We start from the raw sequence: 15,829 nt of genomic DNA, 5'->3' as shown, positions 1-15,829 counted from the left end.
CCTAACACTTCCACAAACCCTAATAAAGCCAAACCTTATATATGCATGTACAATTAATTTTAATCATCATACATGCTTTAAAAATAATCACTAACATCAAAAACATAAAAATCCTTCATCAATTCTTCAAGATCACTAAACCCTCCTTAAACCCTAATCATCATATCTCATCACACAATCATCTTCACAATGAAAAATTTATATCAATTGATAGATAATTTCATGTAGATTAATTCTCTATATAATAGCTAAATTCAAAAATCAAGTATATAGCTTCAAAATCAAAATAAAAATATTACCTTGGGAGAACTTGTAGTTTCGGCCAAATGAAGAAGAATAGCTGAAAATGTGTTGATTTTCTTGATTATTCTAGTATTTAAAAGATAAAACACATGGCATTTATCTAATTAATTGAATTTAAAAAGTCAATTAATGAGAAATCTCAAAAATACCCTTAATAAATCTTGAAAAATTACCAAATGTCATTGTATTATCTTCCATTAAAATATTCCTTGGTCAAAGATGAATCAACTTGTCTTTGACTTTCTAATTTGGCCATGCAATTTTCAAAAATTGTATTTTAGTCACTAAAATTCTATTGTTCGGTCAAATATGAAAAATTACACTGTTCTGAGCCAAATTTCTCTGATCTAAAATATGAAAATAATATTTCCAACCATTTTCTAACATCCTTCAAATTTTCGTAAAATTTTGTTTCGATCTGATTATCCGATTTCAATAATGAGCTTTATCGCTTTCTAGCTTTTAACATAAATCCCTTACCGAAAATCTGATTCCCGCATTCCCGCAAAAATCCTTGTTTTAAGCCAAATTGTTCATTTACGGGCTAAAATATATAAATTTTAAAAAAATATAATTTAAGTCCCTAAACTTTTTAAAATTTATACTTTAGCCACTAAACTTTCAAAACTTACATTTAGTCACTAGACAAATTTTGGGGTATTACAAAATGAATTTCTAGTAAATACGCAGACAAATTCGTCTTTTAAATGATTTTTTTTAAAAATTAGTTAAAAATACAGTTTTTAAGTATTCAGCATACAGAACCCAAAGGTCAACGGTGACTCTAAATTTTCAATTTAAATAAAAATCCAAATCTTCCAAAATAAAGTTATAATTATTTATAAAAAAATGTTATAACATCTCCGATGCACGTAAAATTCTGATCTTCACCCTAGAAACTCTCGAGTAGGCGGGATAGACGAGGGAGATAAGTTCCGATGCACACAAAATTTCAGTTCTTACCCCAGGGGTATTCCATTTCAGGATAGGCTGGCATGTTATTGAGATGCACATAAAATTCCTTTAACCATATTGCTAGACCCATCTCATGTGTGTTGATGTATTTTGCACAGATGAGATAGGCGAGGGATATAAGTTCCAACGCACGTAAAATTCTGATTCTTATCCCGAGGCTATCACGTTTCAAGATAGATTGTTGTGTTGTCTGAGATGCACGTAAAATTCCTCCGACCACACCACTATACCTATCTCATGTTTGTTACTATACTTTTGCATGCCTGTGACTTTATGTACCAATATGTTCATGTAAGGAATGCAGACAGAGTTGCATTTAGATAATGCACAACAATTACATTTATTAAGGTTAGAGACCCTTTAGAGGTGTACTCATCGCGAAACCTTCAGCATAGGATTAAGGAAAGCGTGAGACATCCTACTTTACTGATAAAATAGTTAAGCCTTAAGTATTTAGCACTTATCTAGATCATACATGTACTCATTGCTTAGTACCATAATGTTGCTCTAGATTAGCGATTATACTGTTGAGTTTTGTAAGCTCAGCCTTCAGATGTTTTCCGTTGGCATGCCCATAGCTTGAGCAGTTTGTAGAGCACCGTCACAACAGGACTTCGAGTATCTCCATCAAAGTATTGTAATGTAGCTTTATTGGGCATATGTATTCATAGAACCTTACTCATGTATTTATAGAACCTTACTCATGTATTCATAATTGTAACTTTGAGTTTGTACTATTTGATTTTAACTATGTGTCACGGAGCTCCAGTTTATAAAATGTTTTACAACTATTGTCTATGTTTAAAATGTTGTACTAGGTAACATGTTTTAAATGAAGATGAACAGATTTTGAAAAATCAGGGGTTGTCTCAGCGGCTCAATGTGACACTTTAGGCTCATTTGTGTTTAGGGTGTTACACAAAAACTAAACATTAGATATGGTAAAAAATGAAAGTTTAAGTACTAAAATGGACTAAAAATGATAGTTTATGTATTGAATCCATAGTATATCCCAACTTTAATAAGTTGTTAGGTTAGTGGGTGCTTTCAAGTTCTTTGTTGTTTCCTTTTTATGTGGGTTGTGGACATTAATTTGGAGTGTTTTCTGCTTTTATTATTGTGGGTCTTAATTTCTTAACTAACCTCTAACGGGATTAATCCAAATTCTTTAATTAATTATTCTTTAGAGTGGGGTTTTTCTCTTCTTATTAGTATCCCTCTTTAAGGGTTCTCAATAGGCCCTCCAACTTTATGTTCTGTTTATTAAAGGTTTAAACTAAAAATAGGTACTCAAATTATATTTTTTTTGTTTAAGCACCTAAATTATTTTATGGTTAAACTAAGTCATTAAATTATTTTATGTAACCACTTGTATCTAAACTGTTTTTCGTCAAAAGAAGTCTCTAAACTATGGCTCGTTTTTGTTTTAAGTCCCAAAACTATTTTTTGTTCAAAACAAGTACCTAATTTTGTGTGACATGTTAACATCTTATTGGTCAAAAAATATTTTTCTTACTAAAAAATGATGGACTTAAAATATTTAAATAGAATAATTTGAGTACTTATTTTCACCTTTATCCAAAAAAATAATATAGGTACTTAAACAAAAAGAATACATAGTTTGTGTACCTATTTTTACTTTAAACCTTTATTAAATTATATATCATCATGCCCTTATTATCTTTTTTTCGCCTTAATCAAGATATAGTTCTCTTATATATATATATATATATATATATATATATGCTTAGCTTCTTAAAGAATGCCTTTCTTTATATAAATTAATATACTAGTAATCTCTTTATAGCTTCCATATCAAATTAGTTTCTTAGATGTTCCTTTTTGTACAATACATGTAAATTGTCTATTTTCTCACCTCAAATCTCTAAATCAAAAGATAATTTGCACTCCAGCTTAAATCATAAACTTGTATACTTATTTATGAAAAAGTTTTCAACCATTTAATAATATAAACATTCAAACATTCATGCAAATGTCGTGTTCAAACCTGAAATCTCTAAGGATAACAATCATTCATTGAATATTAAAATCGCTTGATTTATGAAACCTCTTGCACTTGGTGCACTCAAAGTAAAAGCTTATCCAATGTTGTCTTCTACTATGTATTACTTAATTAATCAATTAATCATGTTTATGGAATAATTTAAATTAAGATTAATAAAGTTGCTGGAGAAATAAGAGAAAACCCCCCAAAGCAATCATGGATTTTGTTGGTAGCACTCCCACTTCAATTAAAGTAATTATTTAATTACTAGCAAGGTTCCATGAAACATAAGAGGAAATCCCATGCTTAATCCAATGTATACCAAATATTATATAATTAATTGATTCCATTTGTAATTAATTAGCGAGCTTGTCTCTTGAGCTAACGTAAGCGAATCAATGTACGTTTATGCAAATTAGAATTACATTCTTTTCCATCATATTGTCTAAGGAATTAAGATCTATCAATCAACTCCGACTTATAAAGTAAACTTTCATTTATTTTTATCCATAACCAACCATTTATATAGTAATTTTTTCACGAATCAAGTTATTCAGTGGTTAAAGAAAAAATTATTATCTCTAGATGTCCCAGATTCAAAAACCAATAACTGTAGAGTATTTAAACGTCACAGTTGTGTTAACCATTTATTCTTAGATTTCACAGAATTTTATGTTAGGGGTGAATTTCTAAAAATTTAGGAGTGGATAAACTTATAAAATTATGGGGTGAAAAAGAAAAGATTTTCAATAAAAAAATATAAAATGCCCGTTAATTTTAAATTTTCAGGGTGTGACTATCTCTATCCGTCTTCCTTCGATCCATACTTGGATATAGATATTTGTTTCAATTTTTAAATTAATTTCCTCTCTATTAATCTGATTTAACTTGATAAATGGATTGAATTTGCCATAAACCATTCATTTTAATGTCCTAATTAAGGTGCGTAGCAATTTCTTTATTTTCTTACGTAGATAAAAAGAAGTTTACAAACTTTTTTGCAGAATAAGAATGGTTCTATAGCTCAAGTGTGATATAGTTTTTTTCCCCATAATTCAAATCGATGATATCATGACAATGAAAATGAAAATAAAAAATAAATGACAAGTCATAAAATAAGTGAAATATTCCAACCTTTGGAGACTAATTGTCAAAAATTAATTTAAAATAAGACCAAAAACTAATTTTAAAAGTAAGGGTAAATCACACGTTTAGTACTTAAACTGTCAGTTTTGATCCGTTTTAGTACCTAAACTTTTAGATTTTCAAAACCATAACTAAATATTAGTTTTTGTTTCATTTTAGTATCCGTCGTTAAAACTTTAGTTTTTGTTTCATTTTAGTATCTCGTTCGAAATTTAATGTTAAGTTTTGAAAAATTAAAACTTTATGTATTAAAACGGACCAAGACTGATAGTTTAAGTACTAAACACACACGTTAAGTTTTTTAACAACGGCTACTAAAAATGAAATGAAAACTAAAAGTTCGGTATGGTTTTAAAAAAATTGAAAGTTTATGTACTAAAACGGACTAAAATGATAGTTTAGGTACTAAATGCACTATTTACCCTTAAATTAAAAAAAAAACACACGCAAAAGAAACTTTATAGCCTATTTGCAGAAAAGGAGATGGGGTAACTTTAACTTTTGATCATTGCTCACAAGTGGGGTTTCGTGTGGATTTACTCCTTACGTCGCATAATTAATTTCTCTAATCTATCTTTATTAGATTAACAATGCAATATTAGTGGGAGATTAACAAATGTTGAATAAAAAATAAGTAATTATAATTATTAAAAGACGAAATTTGATCGGATTGAATTCAAATTCAGGATAAAAATCTTTGACCGACCAATGAAAATAATATAATTATCTCTTATATTTAGATATGATCATAATATTACTCATATCTCTATATTTTTTTTAATTATGTCTCTATTTTACTAAATAAAAAGACTTTTTATACAAATATGTACCATGTAAGGTTGGGTAGATTGCAAATTTTACCTAAAAATAAGTCAGATTTTGAGTCGGGTAAAGCCTCTCTAAACTCAATTCAAGTGGTGGGTGGATGATATAAAATTCAAATCGAACTCACATAGGGTAAAAAACTCCATTTGACTAAACCCATGTCTATCCTTAGTTTACATCACTCAAATATGGATTTTATAAATCAAAATACAACATGAAATATAATTAATATTTTAATTAATTATTAGCATTCAATAATAATATGTCACGAGTGATGTTTTTGTTAAGTAATTTTTTTTAGTTAAACTATGACGAAAATGATATTCATGTACCAAATGAGTCAAACAAGCTATAGATGCCCAAATACAATAAATGATATATTTGGAGGACCATATTGTATATTAAACCTTTTTAAATTTTATGACGTATTGTGATTGTTTTTGTGTATTTTATTTACGTTACCAAATTTACGTTCGAAACGGAATATGAAACTGAACTCAAACGTGTAAATTGAGCGATGGGAGCTGATAACGTAAGTGGATCCCACGACATTAACGCATAATTGGACTATATTGATAGGTTAAAATATTTATGAAAGGTATGAATATTGATAAATTAAATAAAAAATATTATAGATCAAATGTAACTTTTTAAAATACAATAAATGACAATAAAATACTAACAAATGTGGTTTTGGATAAAAGATTATGCATTATTAGTAAATTTTACTATAAAGAAAATAGATAAAACGGTGAATTATGCCCTATAGTAATATAATTTATCATTTTCGTTATTATCGTATTTTCGCACCAATTTAACCTTCAAATCTGTTTAATTTCATCATTTTATATATTAACCCTAACTAAAATCTTGATTTTAAAACCCTAAAACCTAAATCACGACCTTCTAACTTCTAAACCATAATCTTTAAATCTAAACTTAAACCCTAAATAATAGTAAATATTTTAAACATTGATGTAATTGAACAGCTTCGAGGGTTAAATTGATGCGAAAATACGATATAGATGAAAATGATAAATTATGTCTACTACAATGACAAAAATAACCTACAATCTTTAAACCCTAACTTAAACCCTAAATAATAGTAAAATTTTAAAGATGGATGTAATTGAGTAGCTTCGATGGTTAAATTGATGTGAAAATACGTTAGAGACAAAAACGATAAATTAGGTCTTCTACAATGACAAAACTAACCCTTTGACCAAAGAAAATATATACAAATAGACATATAGATAAATAAATCATTCTTTTAAAGTTTAATTCAATAATCAACTCTTAAATTATATTTTTAGTTAGATATTTTAATTATTTTAATAAAGTCAGATATTCAAATTAGATTTACTTTTTGAATTAGATATCTAAATCTAATATTAATCATTTTTAGTCGCAAGAGAAATTGTTGAGCTAAAATTAGTTCAATAATTTCAACAAGTCTTGTCATCATTGGATGATATGAACTTTCAAAATGGGGCATCACTTTATCATTATAATGAAATTTCTCACAATTCAATCGTATTGAAAACCAAAGGACCTTTTTTTTTTTTGCACTTTAATGACCTAACTATGAAGCTCCATTTATTGACACTATCTAAATTTGGCAGCTAATTAGGTTTTACATGTAGATATACTACAAGAATTCCGAATATATTTTTTAATATAATTACATTATAATTTTTTTAAATTAAAATTCATTTTTTATAATTGATTTAGTTTATCATTATATATATTTCTCAAAAAATTAAACTAAAAATTTATTATTTTTAAAAATCAAAAATACAATTTTATCATTGATTTAGTTTTATAATTTTAAAATTTAAAAGGATTAAACATGATATAGTTCTTATAATGTAATAGCATTAATTAAGTATAAACATAATAAATATTAGGGAAAATTATGCGTTCAGCACATAAACTATTAGTTTTGGTCTGTTTTAGTACTTAAACTGTCAAATAGGCTATCAACAACTACGTCTAAAGTTGTCGGCCATTGTATTCGTTGGCTAATGAAGCCCAAACTTTCCAACCCATACCTTTTCAACCCCTGAACATGATTATGATTTATGTTTCACCGAAAAATGCTTTAATCTCTTAAAATTGACAATGGACTCTTTGACTTCTTCATCTTTCGATCTCCGTCGACAATCGATGGGCCTGAAACTTGACTGACTCGTGATCCACCGTTCGAATTGATTGTCCATCCACTGAAGCTATGCCCCGTCAACCCATCCGTTAAGTTTTTAACGATGGTGTACTAAAATGAAACAAAAACTAAATGTTAGCTGTGATTTTGAAAAAATAAAAATTTATGTACTGAAAGACCAAAATTGATTTTAGATACTAAACACGTAATTTACACTAAATATTAACAATTAAAAGGAAAACTCTACTTGTATATATGATTAGAAAAAATGGATTATGAAAATTCATAAGAAGGACGGTTGTTACCACAAAACAGAAAGCAACATAATTTTTGGAGACCGTCACTTGTAATTTTTGGAGGAGACCGTCACTTGTAATTTTTGGAGGTGCAATCCACGTCTGACTGAGTGGAATCGGAACTGCTGACTCAACCTCACCACATTTCATTAGACAAATTATCAGCTTTGTATACCAATAATAAACCATTATTTATTACAATATTTATTTCATTAAAATAATATCTTACCCTTTAAAAAATACTTTAGTAAATTATTGAAAGAAATAACTTAGAACAATTTATCCGGTTTAATTTTTGGGCAAATTACACGTTTAGCGCCTAAATTACCAGTTTTGATTGTTTTAGTATCTAAACTTTCAATTTTTTAAAAATCATGTCTAACATTTAATTTTTGTTTCATTTTAATACACGTCGTTAAAAATTTAACGCGTTTAGTACCTAAACTCAGAGGCGGAACATAGTGGGGACTAGTGGGGAGAGATCCCCAAAAAAATTATGATTTAGACCCTTAGATTAAAAAAAATCCCAACACAATTTTTAAAATTTAGATTAAGCTTTTTTTTAATGTTCTTTATTGAACCCCTCTCATAATTTGAAAAAAAATCTCATTAAGTTTCTCAATTTTTCAAAAATTTTAATTAGACCCAATTTTTTTTAAGAAAGTATAACTTGGTCCCTTCAAAAATTTTGAAAAAATTAATTTAAACTTCTAAATTTTTTTAAAGTTTTAAGTTGGCTCCCAAACTCTATCACCGAGTTCCGCCACTACCTAAACTATCAATTTTTATCCATTTTAGTATCTAAACTTTTAAAAAAAATTCAAAATTTAACGTTAAGTTTTTAATGAAGTACTAAAATGAAACAAAAATTAAACATTAAACATGATTTGAAAAATATGAAAATTTAGATACTAAAAGAACTAAAATTGATAGTTTAGATACTAAAAAAATTAAAATTAATAGTTTAGATACTAAATACATAATTTACCCCTAGTTCTTTTCGTAAGTTCGCGTTTCCTATACTGTTTCGTTTGGAAATTCCAAGAGCAGTAGATCTCCCGTGGGGACCCCACTTTGTGGACCCATTCGGTATTTAGTACAAAAATAAATCACTTTAAAACTAAAACCAAAATAAAAGGTTTATATAACAAATACGTACCTAAAGTATATTATCTTTTCATTTAAGTATCTAAAGTATTTTATGATTAAAATAAATATTTAAAGTTATATTTTTTGCAAAATACGTACGTAAAGTATTTTTTTTAATCAAAATAGACACTTAAAGTATTCAATTTTTACATCTAAGTACCTAAAGTATTCTTTAATTAATGTTACATATCAACCTTTTTAGAACTTAGATGAAAATTTGAATAGTTTAGGTACCTATTTTGACACAAAATACTTAGGTAACTATTTTAACTAAAAAAATAACTTTAGGTACTTATTTTGACTAAAATATACTTTAGATGCTTAAAATAAGTAGGTATGCCTTAAGTACTTATTTGTGATATAAGCCAAATAAAACCCCATAATTTATTTTCCTCTATAAATACTTCCACAAGCTACAAGCAATCCCCAAAGACTCACCGAAAATCCAAAAAGAACCACCAAAGCTTCCTGTTTTCAATTATTTCAAAAAAAATGGCAGCAAGAGAAACGTATAATGCGACGGCGAGGACACATTCGGAAGTGGACAATCTTCACCCATCGCCTTGGCAGTCGCCGGTACCGTACTTATTCGGCGGGTTGGCCGCCATGCTGGGTCTCATAGCCTTTGCTCTTCTCATCCTCGCGTGTTCTTATTGGAAGCTGTCGGGTTATTTGGAGGACGACGGGTCATCGGAGCAAGCCGAGGGAGACTTGGAAGCCAGGGAAGGTAAAGGCGGAGATGACGGTGCTCGGCTCAGGCCGGTTATGGAACCCAAGGTTCTTGTTATAATGGCGGGACAAGTGAAGCCGACCTTCTTGGCCACCCCCATTGGCTCTTCTACCCGGTCCTTCTCCTTTGGTGACAACGGTGAAAGGAGATGCTGCTGCAGTGATGATAAGGGAATGAACAGGTCGGTGACGCCGGTGGCGGCAGTGATCGTCGTGAGAGTACGGAGGCGCAACGATCGTCGTCAAGGCAGGACCTTTGATGATGATTGAGTTTTGTTTTTTTATTAAAACGGAAAAAGGTGATGGGGGTTGTATATCAGCTTTTGGGCTTGCAATTGCATGCTCTATCGATGTTAGCTTTAGTTTTTTTTTTAAGTATAACCATAATTTTGATCTATTAATCGATTTATTGACTTAAATATTATAAAGATGAAAATATCCTTCTAACTTAATTTATTTCATTCATAAGCAACAAAATTTGAATATCTAATTTTATTTAAAGAATTTAATTTCTAATCCTATTAACATGTCAGGATAGCTTTAGCTTTTAGATATTTTTTTGTTTTTCTGTTATTTGGCTTTTTTCTCTTTTCCTTTGAGGGTGTTTGGTTCACGGAATGTAAGATTATCAGTGGGAATAAAAGATTACCAGAAATAGAATTACTGGAATGTTGTATTTTGTGTTTGGTTGGTTTAGTAGGAATGTAAGATTACCTTGTTTGTTAAAAGAATAAAAGATTATTGAAATATATATTTAACTAAATTGTCATTATTATATATCTGTTTTTATCAAATTGAAAAATATTTATATATTTTCTTTAAAAAATTTAAATTCATAAAATTTATATATATTTTTTACAATTGAAAATATAAAAAGGTTTAATGAAAAGTAAAATTTTATTTTAACTCCTGAACTTCATATAAAATTTTAATTATAGATTTTTTTTGTAAATCTAAAATAGTTTAAGAATAAATTTGTAATTTAACTTTCGTATAATTTTTATTATTCAATGACATAATAAGTATATTTTTTAAAGAAAAAAAATAAGGGCATTTTAATCCAAAACGCCGGTAATCCAACAATACCTAAGGAAATGGAAATAATGACATTCCCAATAATATCCCAAAAAATTCACTATTAATATAAGATTACCGGAATGACATTCCTGACCAACCAAACGAGAGAATGTGGATTCCATTTCATGGGAATCTCAATGAAATCCACATTCCCCAGCCAAACACAATGGGATGCGGGCAAGGAATTCACTTTCCTCTTTCTGTCCTAGTTTTTTTCACATCAATTTGTTAAATTTTAATATATTTAATATAATTATTGTTATACTTATTTGAAAAATATATAAATTTAAGGGTAAATTATAAGTTTAGTATTTAAACTATCAATTTTTTTATGTTTTATAACTTAAACTTTTTTTTAAAATCATACCTAAAATTTAGTTTTTGTTTCATTTTAGTGCATTGTCGTTAAAAACTTTAGTTTTCATTTCATTTTAGCACCCCATTCAAAATTTAACGTGAAGTTTTGAAAAATTAAAAGTTTTGATACCAAAACGGACCAAAATTGATAATTTAGGTACTAAATGCGTTAAGTTTTTACGGTGAGTATTAAAATGAAATAAAAACTAAACATTATATATAGTTTTTAAAAATAAAATAAAAATATAGGTACTAAAACGAACGAAAATGCAACACATTCACAATATCACTCTCAATAATTCAATTTCTCTTTTAAAGTGCAGTATAACTTAGACTATGCCAACCCTTACTAGATACACTATAATGTATTTTTCAATGGAAATAAATTATATTTGTAATAACAATAATTTTATAAATTTAGCCATGAACTCCAATCATTAATAACAGGCTTGATCAAGATTACACACATAAAGGAATGTAGGTCCAAATCAACAACTTGAGATCATAACATGAAGGGCAAAATTGACCCAATACACCAAGCGGATAAATTATTTATGATATTAGGCCAATTCAGAATTTATTTTTGAATCTACGACATTTGTTACATGATTTAAAGAACTCGTTATGTCGAGGTCACGAGTTTGTCCAAATAATAATTTTTACTCAAACTCGTCCCCTCGAGGTGTCGAGTTCCAATAACATATATATTTTATTAATTTTTATCACATTGGGGTAAAAGTTTAAAAATAATATTTTTATTGAAACTCGTCACCTCAAGATGATGAGTTTCATGCACTGTAACTAATGTCGTAATTTCAAAATAAATTCTAGAATGGCCTAATACCCTAAATAATTTACCTGCTAGGGGTATTGGGCCCATTTTACTACCATGAAGTCCTTAACATATTTGATCAATCAAAGTAAAAAGCCCGGTTGTGAATAGAACACCGTGAGAGTTTGGGGCTTTGGCCCATATATGGAATATAATTTAATTATGAGTAAATTAGGCGTTTATTAATTAAATTAACAATTTTAATAAGTTTTGATATCTAAATTTTTAATTTTTTTAAATCATACCTAAAGTTTAAATTTTGTTTCATTTTAATATTTGATGATAAAAACTTTAGTTTTTATTTCATTATAGTAACCCGTTCAAAAGTTAACGTTATGTTTTGAAAAAATTGAAAGTTTAGTTAATAGAACAAACCAAAACTAATAGTTTAAGTACTAAAACAACTCAAAACTGATAATTTAGATAGATACTAAACGTGTTAAGCTTTTAACGACAGAGTACTAATATGAAATGAAATGAAACTAAACCTTAGGTATGATTTTGAAAAAAATGAAAGTTTAAATACTGAAATAGAATAAAATTGACAGTTTAAGTACTAAATCATACCAAAATTGATAATTTAGATACTAATGCATAGTTTACCATTTTTTATTAATTATATTGAACCAAGTTAAACATCACTAATTAGGGTGTGTTTGGTTCACGGGATGTAAGATTACCAGTGAGAATAAGATTACTGGAATGTTGTATTTTATGTTTGGTTGGTTTAGCAGGAATGTGAGATTACCGTGTTTGGTTAAAGGAATAAAATATTATTGGAATGTATATTTGACCAAATTATCCTTATTATATATATGTTTTTTTAACAAGTTAGAAAATATTTATATATTTTCTTTAAAAATTTAAATTCATAAAATTTATATAATTTTTTTACAAAATTAAAAATATAAAAAGGTTTAATGAAAGTGTAAACTTTTATTTTAATCCCTGAACTTCATATAAAAATTTAATTATATTTTTTTTTGTAAATCTAAAATAGTTTAAGGATAAATTTGTAATTTAAACTTAGTAAAATTTTTATTATTAAATGTCAGAATAAGGATTTTTTTAAAAAGAAAATTTTTTTTGAAAGAAATTTTTTTTAAACATTTTAGTCTAAAAAGCCGGTAATCCAACAATACCTAAAGAAAGAGAGGTAATGACATTCTCGATAATATACCCAAAAATCACTATTAGTAATGTAAGATTACCGGGAATGACATTCCGACAATGATATTCTTGACCAATCAAACTAAAAATGAATTTCACTCCCATTAAAATTTAACATTTCCCTAACCAAACAAACAGAAGGGAATCACATAATAAGCCCTCTCAAGACAAAAGGAGAAAGGACTTCTTCATTGTTGTTTTTTTCTTACAGGACTGCAAAGCAAATGTCTGTTTGTTCAGATTATGATCTGCTGCCCTGATGATCAACGGCTAACAAAAACTCAGCCGATACACTAATTTTACATCAATATCCATAATTAAAAAAAAACCCGGACATCTGGTGTTTGATCATCTGACCTCGAAATACGGGACGACGCCGTAGTGCGCTGGCATGTAAAAGCTGCCGCCTTCGCCGCTGCAGGCGAGTTATAGATGTGGTCAACTTGGGTTCTTTTGACGAAACGGCCTTTGATTCTCGGCCTTGTCTCGGCGTATCGAACTGTTTTCTTGAATTTCCTCTTCTTTCTCTTCTCTCTGAATCTCAAAACCCTAGCCTCTCGGTCCATTCCGCCTGATTGAGCTGCTTGGCCGTTGCCGGTTTCTGCCGATACGGCTATGCTCCGATCAATCACAGCTTCTCCCAATGGGTACGACATATCTGACCGGGAATTCCCGTCCGAAACTACTCCAAATTCAAACGAAGACGACGGTGAAACAGAAACCTGAAATTGTTTATCGTATTCGAATCAACAGTGATCGATTTAAACAAGTTCAATTTTTAAAAATAAAATTGGGATTGGAGTATGTACACTATGGCTTAGAGACTGAGATTGGCAGCTGAAGTCAACGTGGAAATAATTTTCAATTCCATCGTTGAGCACCGGAATTATTGTTGCTGCTGCTGCTGGTTTGATCTGAACCGGAACTACGCCGTCCATGGCTTGCCGTTGAAGCTGAAACGGATCGTGGTACTCGAGATCCGTAAACGGATCCGTTTGGGAGAAGCGCAAATCCCCTGTTTTGACCTGATTCGTTTCCGATCCGAGTCTGGGCAACGCCCATGAACCGATCACATCTTCTTGCTGATGATTCGAAGCGTCGAGGAAAGGATCGACAGGGACACGGTGGTGGCGACGAGCCAGATGGTTGGCGGAGTGGATATCGACGTTGCAAGCGACGCAGAGGGCGGCGGCGTCCGCCTTACAGGTGAACGCCACTGGGGCTTGCTCGCACACCTCGCACATCCATATCCTCACCGTTTCCGATTCCATCATCGGAGCTCAAAGTTTTTTTTTATTTGGGGAAGAAACGTGGAGTTCTGTACGGGATGATTTTGAGGATTTTGTTTGTTCGGCTTAAGTTTTATCAAAATCGGACTAGATATCAGTTGAATTGTGAATTGGTGATCTGTTCTATTCAGTTATCTCACAAAATTGATTTGTAATGAATCGGTTGAAAACCGATAGAATCGATTGAAAATCGGTAGAATTAGGGTGAACCGACTGAAAATCTACAAAATCGATTTAAACCGCCGGGTCACTTTTTTCTTTTATAAAAAATTAAACCAAACGACGTCGTTTGTTCAACGAGCTAAGTCAAATTCGAGTATTGTTGAGTTCGACTCGAACTCGAAAACTTTAAAAGTAACCTCAACTCGACTCAAAAACTCACGAGCTAAAAATTATTAAGTTCAACTCGAACTCGAAATATAATATTAAAACTTGAACTCGAAAAGGCTCGAATTCAAAAAAAATTTAAATGCTTGATTGAAGCCTAAAATTTGAGCTCAATTGAAGCGAAAGAATAGTTCTCTATGTGCTCACCAAAAGGCTCCATGATTTTGAATGTCAAATTACCTCTATTATTTATAGAAGTAAGTTAGGATGCTCTTATATGATTCTTAGTCATGTGAGAATTATTTTTTAAAAAAATTAAACCAAATGACATCATTTGTTATGAATTTTTTAAGCCCCAATTTTTTTTTATAGTTATATAATTATATTTATTATTTAATATGTTTTACCTTAAATATTATGTTATAGTTGTTTTGAATAATTTTGTTTCACTTGATTTTATGGTTTTTAATTTATATATGTTATGACTTGTGATATTTTTATACCTTTTAATATTGTAAACTTAAAAAAAGTTGTTACATATATATTAATATTGCTTTGAATATTATGTAAAATTAAAAAAATATTATTTTATATAAAATCCGGTTCAACCCCGATTGAACCAGTGAATCAGTACTTCATCGTTCAATATCCGATTTTAAAAACATTAGTTTCAAGTGGGTGAGTAGACTTAGAGGGCGGGATATTTAGATGCCGACGAGTGGTGAAACGACACGTGGGACGATATACATCACGAGCAAAGTAAATGCCATTAGGACAAAATCATTACTGATATTTTAAATGTTTTTGATTGGAAGAAGATGTCGTGTGTCTGTGCCGACTTGGGCCCCACAATTAGAGTCCCTTCACGGAAAGTTTAATCATATTTTGTTTATGTATTCTGTTTTTAATTTAATATATTTTTTTGTGTACGAATCGAGCGGACGTGGTAAATGAATTATTATTATTTTTTGAGTATCCAAGTTCAAACACCATAGATGTCAAAGGTGTGAGCATTCAATGTTAAGAGGTTGAGAGTTATGTTTGAACATACTGACTTATACTTACTCTAGATTAATAAATATATATATATTATATTAGGGTAAAGTACACAAATAGTCACTCGACTATAGGATAATGCTTTGTTGAGTCCCTCGACTATTAAAAGTTACAAAATAGTCACTTGATTAT

General features: G+C 29.5%; 1 protein-coding gene and 1 pseudogene across 1 annotated transcript; one reads left to right on the top strand and one right to left on the bottom strand.

Annotated features, from left to right (window-relative positions):
• The first annotated feature begins 9,304 nt into the window (after positions 1-9,304).
• Positions 9,305-9,990, top strand: LOC120116556 (protein GLUTAMINE DUMPER 2-like). The gene has a single exon (XM_039137016.1). It carries the CDS (start codon positions 9,353-9,355, stop codon positions 9,857-9,859), a length of 507 nt encoding a protein of 168 aa, XP_038992947.1. The 5' UTR covers positions 9,305-9,352; the 3' UTR covers positions 9,860-9,990.
• A 3,132-nt stretch (positions 9,991-13,122) lies between these two features.
• LOC120116471 lies at positions 13,123-14,396 on the bottom strand (annotated as a pseudogene).
• Positions 14,397-15,829: the final 1,433 nt, after the last annotated feature.

This window comes from Hibiscus syriacus, unplaced genomic scaffold (assembly GCF_006381635.1).
Source record: "Hibiscus syriacus cultivar Baekdansim isolate YM2019G1 unplaced genomic scaffold, ASM638163v2 tig00110299_pilon, whole genome shotgun sequence".
In the NCBI taxonomy this organism is placed as follows: domain Eukaryota; kingdom Viridiplantae; phylum Streptophyta; class Magnoliopsida; order Malvales; family Malvaceae; genus Hibiscus; species Hibiscus syriacus.
Note: the sequence above shows the minus strand (reverse complement) of the source record. Positions and strands in the feature narration are given on the sequence as shown.

What these genes read in the sequence shown, in the direction of transcription:
- LOC120116556 (XM_039137016.1), top strand. Translation starts at nt 9,353, where the DNA reads ATGGCAGCAAGAGAAACGTATAATGCGACGGCGAGGACACATTCGGAA.